The sequence below is a fragment of the Conger conger genome, chromosome 10 (assembly GCF_963514075.1).
Source record: "Conger conger chromosome 10, fConCon1.1, whole genome shotgun sequence".
Taxonomy (NCBI): Eukaryota; Metazoa; Chordata; class Actinopteri; order Anguilliformes; family Congridae; genus Conger; species Conger conger.
Genome location: NC_083769.1, coordinates 22,133,512 through 22,145,156, shown reverse-complemented (window position 1 = coordinate 22,145,156; position 11,645 = coordinate 22,133,512). Strand labels below are relative to the sequence as shown.

Below are 11,645 nucleotides of genomic sequence, written 5' to 3'. Positions count from 1 at the left end.
ATTGAACTAAGTTGAACTGCTCAAGTTCTGAACAGCTACGGCTACTGATACCGAAGTCAACCTCCCCAAGGAGACATCGGCAGTACCGCTGACAATGCCAAGCCTATAAAATTTTGGGGTTTGGGGGGGGGGGGGGGAGACTACCAAAAAGACTACCAACCAATAAATTGCTTTTTAAAGTTCATGCCTAAAGAAAAGTCCAAGATCACAGTGAACATGAACATATATTATAGAAATTGGGGAGATCTTGGATCAATATGAAAATTACTTTTGTATTTTGTTTAGTTTCCATTAATGCAGCTGAATACAGTGCCCTCCAATAAGTACAGCGATGAGCCCCAAAAGTTCTGAAGTGATGAAAAGGACAAATCGTGGAGAAAGAAGCGATCTGCTCATAATTTAAAACATACACGCTCATCTGTTAAGCATGATGGAGGAAGTGTCATGGCTTGGGCTTGCATGGCTGCTTCTGGAGTGGGCTCACTAATCTTTATTGATGATGTAACTCATCATGGTAGCACAAGATTAATTCAGAAGTCAAAAACATTCTGTCTGGTAACTTACGGAGAAATGCGTCCAAACTAATTGGGAGGAAGGAGTGGAAGGTTTTAGACTGGCCAAGTCAATCACCAGACCTTAACCCAATTGAGCATACATTTGACCTCCTGAAGAGGTGATTGAAGGGAAAACCCACCAAAACAAACAACTGAAAGAGGCTGCAGCAAAAGCCTGGAAAAGAATCACGAAATAAGAATGCAACAGTTTGGTGATGTAAAATGGGTTGCAGGCTTGATGCAGTTATTGCAAGTAAGGGATATGCTACCAAATATTAAGCGTTATTTACCTTCATTTTCTTAAATACTCTTTCTTAAATATTTTCCAATACTCTTGTTCACATAAAAATTGGGCGGTCTGATACCAACGGTGCTATGTTCCAAGTAGTTTAACACATTGAGGTGTAAAGACCAGGAAATAATAGCTGAAATGATTAACTCTTGTCTCATGTTCATCTTCTCAACCCCAAATGTATTCAGTGTATTGCAAAAACAAAGGAATTGGACTGTAGATATTCCGAAACAAACTAACATGGCCCTCCTGTTTTTGCAACCAAATAGTGGTTGGACCTTGCAGTGTTGTCTCTGTATTTGTTGAGCACTTCTTATCTGTGGACATGTCATCAAGGTCGCCGCTAGCCTACTAGGCCCTTTGCCATTTCTGAGCTCTCTTCTTCATGATATTCAAAACAGTTGGTTTTGGTCTAAACGGTTTGGCTTCGGTTTCTTATTTCACATCCTCATAATTTCTTCCTTGACTTTCACTGGCACAACTCTAATGCTCTTGTTGACAAATGCCAATCATGAGTTGAGATGGCAATCAAAAGCCTAAAACCAAGACTGTATTGAATGCCGTTATACCTGCACTAAGAAAGCGATTTGAGTACACTTTGGGGGGTTATGTGTGTTGCAATTTCTACATGGAAGCAAAAATGCATTAGAAATTACCCTTTAATATCTAAGAATTTGCACTTTAACCACATGTGAATGGTTTTATTAGAAATCCAAAATTGTGGCATACAAAAATAGATTTGTCCCAAACATTATGGAGGGCACCATATGCTAAAATAACACAGGTGAAATACCTTGCACTCCCTGTGAATCAAACCTGCAAACATCAGGTTACAAGGCCAGATCTTTTCTCCAGAAACTCTCCAGAGATACTCAAAACTCCAAAAGCCATACAGACCTCCCACTCTCATCTACTCCTGCAGCAAGGACCAGAGCAGCTCTGGATGGTGCTGTGAAGTCAGGCTTCAGCCAATGGAGAACAAGCAGACCTAGAGGTTGTGGTTGGTCGTATGTCCCCATAAGACAGACTGGACAATAAACAGCCCAGTCAGTGCATCAACAGGAACATGTCCTTCAGCTTGTCAGAAACATACCAGTATATCCAGCACCATTAATGCCAGGGTGGCAGTAACAGTGTGTAACCATGTAGGCACCATCTACGGTCTTTTATTCAACAGAAAAACCACATCAATACTGACCTTCACTTAACTGAGAACTGTGCACTGAAGCTGGTCAGTCCTGTATTGTAAAAGGACCAAATGGAACAGTTTTACTCGGCAAGAAAATATCACAGGGAACAGTATTTGTTAATAAAAACATTTATTGGTTTTCATTTTTTTGTTGCATTTTCCATTTTTTACTCCTATGCATTGCCCCCCTCCAAGCCCAATCCCCTGTCCCTCTACAGCTCCCCCTTATTATTCCCCCCTCAACACCCCCTGCCCTCACACTCCACATCATCCAATCAGAGTGACCTGCGCTGTGACCTCACAATGGGACCTAAATCACACGGATATAAACCGGACAGACACACACCCGCACACACACACAGTGTGAGAACGAGACAGCGGGACGAACGTCACGTGAGAAAGAACAGGACTAGCGCACCGGACTCGAGCACACAGAAGCGGGAAGCAGGACTCGAGCAGGAGGGAGAGCGTGCACCCAGGGCAGGGAGCCAGCGGGTGGCGCCCCCCAGGGGAAAAACGGAGTGTTTAACAACCTGTGCAGAGACAGGTAAAGGTGGGCTGGGACCCCCCCCCCCGTCCCGTTAGACCTGAGAGCAGCCCAGGAACAGAGCCTACAGCGCACTGTCCAGGAGGACTCCCCTAAATATACCCCTAACTGACCAGCCACGTTATTTACAAATAAAGGATTAAAGGCTAGTCTCTTCCTGTTCGTGTCAACTAACGTTAGCACAAATAATTAAGAGTAGAACAGCCTGCAGAGAAGTGTGTGTGTGTGTGTGTGTGTGTGTCTGCATTTGGTGAGTCTGCATGTTTGGTTGCATGTGCGTTTGTACATGTGTGCCTTAGTGTGTAAGCCAGAATTCCAGCATCAACACCAATGTCTGTTTACGGAGTTATGCTCCAGAAGTAAAACATTTTAGACCAATTGCAAGCTGACAAATTTTCTTCATTACAATACATGGATATTACACACCAAACCAAGTCATCTAAAGGGGAACTACGTCAAACAAAGGGTGGCCACTGCCGATTTAGAGTCAAGTGCTCATTTAGGAGTAGCAGATCACTGAAGTGCTCCGATGTTGTCAAAAAAACTAAAAAAAACTAAGTACACACAACCATTTAAACACAGAATTTAAACTGGCTTCAAATGTACAAGATGGCCTCCTGGAAGGCACCTTCCTAACGTTTCCTGGCTGCTCTCAGGTGGGGGGAGAATAGGAGGGGAAAATAAAGAGAAAAAACAAAACCGAAAACTGCCCTCCACCTCCTCAGCAAAAGAAATCCAGCACCCATTTTATCCTTTTCCACACACCAAACTATAATTTAAATTAGTTACACCTTACACCTTTCAAAGACATCCAGGGTTCAGAAACAGAAGGCAGACACGGTCACGGGCAGGTTACTCGGATCAGAAAAAGCCGTCTCGGAGGTGGGCATGCTGAGGCGGGAGCGTCGTGTGAGGATCGTCGATTTAAATGGGCAGTACCCTCTAAACTGACCTACTGGGGGGAGGGGGGATGGGGGAACGGCCAGATCTGTAGTCTTAACGGGAGCCTGGAAAGGAAGTGAAAGGGCTCCCCTATCGTGGAGTGCTGTGACGGGGAGTTCTCCCGCTGTGGGCCGTTTGGGTTGAGGCCGGGGCAAAGACGTGCAGGAAAGCTTATCGGGCAGAAGATTTGTTCAGTTTTCGTGTTCGAGTTGGCATGATCTAGAGATTCAAGCAAACACTGGTAGCGCCATTCGAGAGATATCCAACCCTCGGGAGCAGCTCGCCCTGTCAGTTTAAGGTTTGTGCGTGCGAATTTGCCAAATGAGAAGAGGGCAGATTTTGATTAATGCGGCCTGCCAGGTTCAGAGGTGACTAGTTGTGCCATGCCCGGGCGTCGGTGTGCGCTGGCGAGTAGGGTAGTGGTGGAAAGGGCTCATTGGACTACCACAGGGCTGCAGGCTGATGAGCTGGATGCTTCCAGAAACCCCCATCTTTATGAACACACTGTGTGCCATGACGCAAGAACGGCAGCGGCCCGAGGAAGAGGCGGTTGGGCGAAGGGAATCGAATCGGAGCGCCGCAGTTTGTGCGGGACAACCAGTCACTCCACGGCCAGCCTGCCGTGTCAGTCTCAGCGTTTGCCCCGGCTTCAACAGGCCACCTCGTGAGCGGGTACTCATTTTAACTGAGCCAAACTTGGGGCTTCTGGAAGCTTCCAAACCACAGCGTGGGGGAAAGGGCCATGTGTCGGTCAGACGGGGCGCGGGAACGGCTCGTGGTGGGACAAGACGACGCGCCATTGGCCAGCACGGAGCACGAGAGCATTACGATTGGCCAGTCGTCTCCCTGAACTCGGGGAAGAATAGGCTTCTTTTCTTAATTAAGCTCAGCTTCAAACCAACGGCGCGTATTCTTACTGGAAAATAACTTTCTAAAATCGATTTTAAGCATGTGTGGTTACAAAAACAGGGGAATAAATACAGACTTCAAAAAAAAAAAAAGTTCCTCCTCCCTTTTAGAAATCTGGTGTTTTTTTTGTGGAAACTTTTATCAGTGTATGCCACTTTATTTGGTAACCTAACGCAATCTAAAGGCCCTTTTTACAGATATATTTTGAAATACATTTAAAAGCGTACTGTCTTTGAATCCCCCACCCCAGGGGTAGACACCTCTTCCTCCTCCTGCTCCCCTTCTCTTGCCCCTCCCCCCAGCCCTGGCCCGGTACTTTAACCCGACTTGGACCCCACCAGGGCCATCAGCCCGTCCGTGCTCATGGACTTGGGGCGCTCCAGGGGGAAGCCCAGGGCTCTGCTCCACACCAGCTGGGCCAGGACCCCCAGGGCCCGGGACACGCCGAACAGCACCGTGTAGTAGTTCATCTCCGTCATGCCGTAGTACTGCAGGGAAGGGGGGAGGACACTGGTCATGGGTCACGCCTGACTCCAGGATACAGCACAACACAAACGTCTCGGTGACGTCCAGAGAGGGGCCAAGGGCCAATTCCGTTTAACCGTTTAATTCAGGGATCATCAAATCTGGCCCTCGGATCCAAATACAGCCCTGGTTTTCTTTTCTCCCGGGTAACTGACTGAACAATCAGTGCTACTGATTAGCCAGACTGACTTCCCACTTGACTCCTAGGTAAAGGGAGGGTGGAAAACCTGCAGTTTGAGGACCGCCATTTGATGATCTCCGCTTTAAGGTAGGGCTGAACGATTTGGGAAAATAATCCCATTGCGATTTCAGAGAAATATTGCGATTGACTTTTATTAGTTTTAAATTCCCTTCCCTTTTTTATTCATAGTGCTTAACATAATTATATAGTATAACGATTACAACATTAAATGTGAACATATAAACTGCTGTAATAGCCTAGAAGTTAGGGTGAAATTATATGAATTGATACGTAAACATTAAAAGATAAAAATCAAAACATTTTAAAGGTTCACAAAAACATTTTTTTAGTAACGTTTAGTATCACTACTAAAAATGCTCATTTAACGTTTAGAAAACACACTTTGAGACACATAATTCAGCCTTTGCTGATAAGTACCCGACTTGCCCTTGGCCTGTCAAACTGAGTTCATGACGTTCACAAGTGTCCTTCGGCAAATCATGCAACATAATTTAAATGTCAGGATGTTGTATGTGCAGTTTATGCTATTGAGTTGTGTTACATATTTGCCAGTGTAAGGAAACAGCATATGTATGTGCTATTCTGTATCATTCCTGTCGATTGGATTACCTCACTTTTCCTCCAGATGGACAACTTTATAATAAGCACTCCTGAATAAACCTAAACTAATTAATATCATAAAAAACCACAGCCTTTGCAATTTGCAAATTACTGTCCCAAATAACAAACTGAATTGTAGTCAATTGTAAAGGCAATACAGTGCAGTCTCTCTGGACAGTAATCGTGTTTGCTTCCCTTTGGCCTCTCCAGGCTGGCTGCATGATATTCAATTCACGAACCACTTCATGACTACGAATACAATGCTTCACTCACAAATGTGCATGAATAAACTGAAATAACACACTGGCTGGGATTCAATCAACATTCGCCAAACTTGACCAACAACTGAACAAATAAAATCATTCATTTTTTCATTTTATCGACCGTTCAGCAAGTACTGAAACAAACGCGCCAAAAAGATGAACATTAGCATTTAGATGCAACGGGAAGCTTAAGGACCAAAGCGGATTGAACACATGCCTTTTCACCAGGGTTACCTGCACTGAATAAATGCGTTTATAGCAAGTTCGAACTGAAATCATTAAAACGATTTCTTGGTCATGTCACTCCGAGGAGCCGCTCCTCGGGGTCGCGACCCCACACCCACCTGCAGCAGGACCCCGCTGTGGGCGTCCACGTTGGGCCAGGGGTTCTTGGCCTTGCCCTGCTCCAGCAGGACGTTGGGCACGATCTTGTAGAGCTGGGCCACCAGCTTGAACATGGGGTCGTCGGGGAGGTGCTTGAGGGCGAACTCGCGCTGGCAGCTGTACCGCGGGTCCGTTTTCCTCAGCACGGCGTGGCCGTACCCCGGCACCACCTGGAGGGAGGGAGGACAGTCTATTCCCAGCCTCTACTGGAGCCGTACGGCAGCCACGCATCAATCACACGCATTTACCTCCTCAACTGCTCACAACACGGACTGGATCATTCCTTCAACTCGCATTTCACACCTTCCAGTCAGACGAGATTAGAGCTCGTATAAAATGAGGCTTTGAAATTCTATCAGTCAATTCCCAGCCGCTTGTGTGAACCGAACTGGTGTTAATGCAGATGTGACATTGAAACTGGGAGAGTTGCAGTTTGGTGCATGCGTGTGTGTGTGAGTGTGTGCGCGCGTGTGTGCATGCGTGTGCGTGCGTGTTTGCGCGTGCGTGTGTGCATGCGTGTGCGCGTGTGTGGGCGTGTGTGTGTGCGTGCGTGTGCGTGCGCCCTCCTCACCCTCCCGGATTTGAGCGTGTTCCAGATGTAGTCCCTCATCTTCTCGTCAGACACCTCCCCTCCCAGGTCCTTCTGCAGAGCAGTCAGCCACACCAGCACCTCCTGCAGGACACAAAGAGAAACGCAGCTCATCACCACCTCTTCTGGGCCCCGCTCAGTTTAACACAGCCTCAATACACACTCCTGTGCACTCAAATGTCCATGCAGAAAATACATACTTGAGCCACAGAGCAATGTAGAAATTACACCAACAGCAACACAGAGAGCAATAACGTACAGAAACCGATTCATTAAATGATGGTTATATTGAGAGAAATAGATCAGTTACAGATAATGGATATTTATAACAGTGTTGCATATAGATGTATACACAGGCAGAGCCTTAGAGATAAATAGATAAATAGAGGAAGGGTAAAACATACAGTGCATAGATAATCTGGCAGAACGCTGGTCGTACAGTGAAATCATTAAACATGTACAGATAGAGAAATGTATATCCAGGCAGGGTACATTGTACAGAAGTGGGTCAATAGACACAGTCTGGGAAACGTATGCACTATATAAACAAACAGGAAGGGTGAATGTGCTGCAGATGTGTGAATGGGTTCAGATTTAAACAGGATTAATACGCAGGGTTATAGAGAGAGAGAGATGAAGTACACAAACGTGCGGTCAGACCTGGTTGGCCAGCCCGTGCAGGGGTCCGGCCAGGCCGTTCATGGCGGCGCTGAAGGAGAGGTAGGGGTCGGACAGGGCACTGCCCACCAGATGGCTGGTGTGGGCGCTGACGTTTCCACCCTCATGGTCACTGCAGCGGGGAATTAAAACACAAGAGCTGTGTGTTAGCGACATCACCGCCCGCTAACGAGTGAGAGTGACATCACTGCCCGCTCACGACAGACTGTGACATCACTGCCCGCTCACGACAGACTGTGACATCACCGCCCGCTAACGAGTGAGACCGTGACATCACTGCCCGCTCACGACAGACTGTGACATCACTGCCCGCTCACGACAGACTGTGACATCACTTCCCGCTCACGACAGACTGTGACATCACTGCCTGCTCACGACAGACTGTGACATCACTGCCTGCTCATGAGTGAGACTGTGACTCACTCATTAACAAGTGTCAGTATGACACCACCATTCGTGACATCACCCATGACTGCAACATCCCCATCTACCAACAGTTGCAAGTTCTTGCCTAGGGCAACCGAATACAGAAACATACATATTTAATGACTGAGTGTTCAGGTGAACAGAATAGCAAGTTGCCAGGAAAAAACTGAAATGCATTTGATAGAGAAAAATAAATTTGGAAAAGCTAAGGTATATCCTTAAAAGTTAAGGATATACAGATGCCAATTGTAAAATTACTGTATATTATATTACCGTGTAGTTCTATACACTTCCCTTGCTGTTCCCAAAGTTTCCACAAGAGGGCATAAATACAAACTTAACAACCGCCAAAATTAGCCATTCCAAAACCCCCAGGGCCAATGAACAGCCTTGGCTCTTGTGCATCGGCACAGAAATGTATACAATTCAGCTCTAATGGGTTGGAACAGTCACTGAACTGAGCCATTTAGATAATTACACTGCAATATGATCACAGAAAGATAAGAAAGAAGCGTTATGGGCTTTTGAACTAAACCGTTAATTTAGCCATTACGGCTACTGTTCCTTCCGCAGTTTTTACACAGAGTGACCAATCCATTGCAACCACTGATTTTTGCATGACCATAACAGATTATATGATCACTGTCACACATTTCCTGTAAGAATTACAATTCCTGTCTCTACATATGCCTCATCCTTTTTTACACAAATCCCACCATGAACTTAACTACACTCACAACAAACGCTCACAAACAGCACATATGTCGTATCCATTTGCTGCAGCTACAAGACCAGGCCTGAAATCACATTCTGACATGGTGAGAATGTGCCGGAACACCTCATGGACAGTTCAGGGGCAGGGCCCCGATTGGTCAGTGCTGAATCTGCTGCGACTAAAGTACATAGCAGCCAAACTCACACATCCAGCAAAACACAGGGTACAAGGGAAGGAGGACCGTTTCAAAGTCTAGAGACACATATCTCTTATGGGAGCTATTCATTTGTACAGTATGACACTGCGAGTTAATATTTGGCAAATGTTTAATATTAGTTGGCAAGCTAGATAGATGGATTAGCACACTACAGATTCCTCTGTAATATTCCATCTTAATGACCTTGCCACCGAAGACTCAACAAGGCCAAATCTGTAAGTAGCTATCTGTATGCATTTGGTCTGAGTTTATTTTTTAATATCGGCACACTTGCTTCTGAGGCAATACAAGAGTCCTGGAGGTCTGTGATGCCTGCTGGCTTTCAGCCCACACCAGCACATAATGTAAGTCGCTGACTGGCTCCAGTCCACACAAGCCGTTTCAATGTCCCAAACTGGCTGCTGATTGAAAGGAAACCACAGCGACCTGTAGACACTGCAGCCCTCCAGGGCCCGAGTTAAGCCTCTTCGTGCAGTTAATTCAGGAAATAAATTGAATTTCGGATTCATTTCCTGAACCAAGCGAACTGAAATTGGGTTGACCCCCAGCCCTGATTCGACCATGTTCCGTCAGAGATTGGACTAAGCAGACCGGAGCCTCGCGTCACAGAGCACAGCCTGGAAGAGCCGTTACTGCAGCAGCGATAGGCAGGCCACACCAGCTCAGGACTGCTCAGATCCTCAGAGGACGGGCTGGGAACTACAATGCCTTCTCTCGCCATTCAATTAACGGGCATAAGGTTTAGGTCTAAATCGCACTTAGTATCGTATTTAACAAGTATTGGTTAACTATCGTGGGCTATCGTATCGTAACTGAAGTGGGCAGAATAATTGCTCTGAATTCCAGGGTATGGTTCACGCTAGGCTAAGGGCACTCACCTCTAATCAGTGCATGGACTTGTGTAACCTGAGGACCAGGGTGATCATACTAGAACCTTTGAATGGTGAGCGCTAGGCTACGCGTGCTCTGACCTGCATGTGGTTAGCGCAAGGCTCGGCGCACTTTGCCCCTAGTACGGTTAGCCCAAGGCTAGGTGCACTTTGCCCTGAGTATGGACAGCTCTAGACTAAGCACACTTTACCCTGAGTATGGATAGCTCTAGACTAACCACACTTTGCCCCGAGTATGGATAGCTCTAGACTAAGCACACTTTGCCCTGAGTATGGATAGCTCTAGTCGAAGCACACTTTACCCTGAGTATGGATAGCTCTGGTCTAAGCACACTTTGTCCTGAGTATGGATAGCTCTAAACTAAGCACACTTTGCCCTGAGTATAGGCAGCTCTAGTCTAAGCGCACTTTGCCCTGAGTATGGTTAGCGCTAGGCGAAGCGCACTTTGCCCTGAGTATGGTTAGCGCTAGGCGAAGCACATTTGCCCTGAGTATGGTTAGCTCTAGGCTGAGCACACTTTGCCCTGAGTATGGTTAGCGCTAGGCAAAGCGCACTTTGCCCTGAGTATGGTTAGCTCTAGGCTGAGCACACTTTGCCCTGAGTATGGTTAGCGCTAGGCTGAGCACACTTTGCCCTGAGTATGGTTAGCGCTAGGCAAAGCGCACTTTGCCCTGAGTATGGTTAGCGCTAGGCAAAGCGCACTTTGCCCTGAGTATGGTTAGCGCTAGGCAAAGCGCACTTTGCCCTGAGTATGGTTAGCGCTAGGCAAAGCGCACTTTGCCCTGAGTATGGTTAGCGCTAGGCAAAGCGCACTTTGCCCTGAGTATGGTTAGCGCTAGGCTGAGCGCACTTTGCCCTGAGTATGGTTAGCGCTAGGCTGAGCACACTTTGCCCTGAGTATGGTTAGCGCTAGGTGCTCCAACCTGTGAATGGTGAGGTAGAGCCTCATGAGCTCGGTGAACTGGGTATCGCTGTAGCCCAGCATGTTGGTGAAGTTGTGGGACCAGTCCAGGTTGGAGTCGATGGCCCCGATGCTGCTGCCCTCGCGGTACAGGTTGCGGTAGATCTTTGCCGCCACGCACGGCAGCTTCGCAATCAGGTCCATGGAGTCCTCGTAGATGAACTGAGAGAGGGAGAAAACAGCCAGCTTAGAATCCCTATGCCTTCCAGTTATACCAGTAGAACCAGTATTGCTATACTACAGATTTGACTGGCTAGCAGGGAACTTTGGCACCATGTAGATATTGTACATCAATAAAGCAAACAATGGGAGGAAAGAGGGTGTGGTGATGGAGCTAAATGAAATGTAAGTTGGAGTCAGGTCATACAGTCATTGTGCAAATCTACATAAAGTAAGACACCGCCAACCAATGTTGGGCAATTCAGACCAATTACCTTGGTTTTAGCTCTTTGGTTTCAAGCTTAGAGGAAAAACACCCCTGCATTTTTCATATCTATTGCACAGTGAAAGCACAGACATCCAGAACATTAGTCATCCCAATTAGTATCTGTGTAGAAAGCCTGATTATGCAGGGGAATATTCCTGCCACCAGATACATGTGGAGAGGATTTGATTTTACTGAAGCAACCAAAGGAAAAATATTCACACATGGCGCCAAGGAAAACATTACTCCTCTCACCCCCGTTCCCTCCAGGGAAATAACATCCCAGTTTTATTTCAGATACACTTTGTGATGGAAAGAGAAGAGCGGATTTTGCAGG

At 46.7% G+C, this 11,645-nt stretch overlaps 1 protein-coding gene across 1 annotated transcript in view; it reads right to left on the bottom strand.

The window, feature by feature from the left end:
• Positions 1-2,262: 2,262 nt before the first annotated feature.
• The window catches only part of cs (citrate synthase), a 17,480-nt gene continuing 8,097 nt past the window's right edge, over positions 2,263-11,645 (bottom strand). Inside the window, exons 7-11 of the mRNA XM_061257193.1 lie at positions 10,847-11,046; positions 7,657-7,786; positions 6,979-7,080; positions 6,368-6,577; positions 2,263-4,921 (exon numbers count right to left, since the gene is read on the bottom strand). Coding sequence (XP_061113177.1) covers positions 4,751-4,921; positions 6,368-6,577; positions 6,979-7,080; positions 7,657-7,786; positions 10,847-11,046 — 813 coding nt within the window. The 3' untranslated portion in view covers positions 2,263-4,750. The remainder of the gene's footprint in view (positions 4,922-6,367; positions 6,578-6,978; positions 7,081-7,656; positions 7,787-10,846; positions 11,047-11,645) is intronic.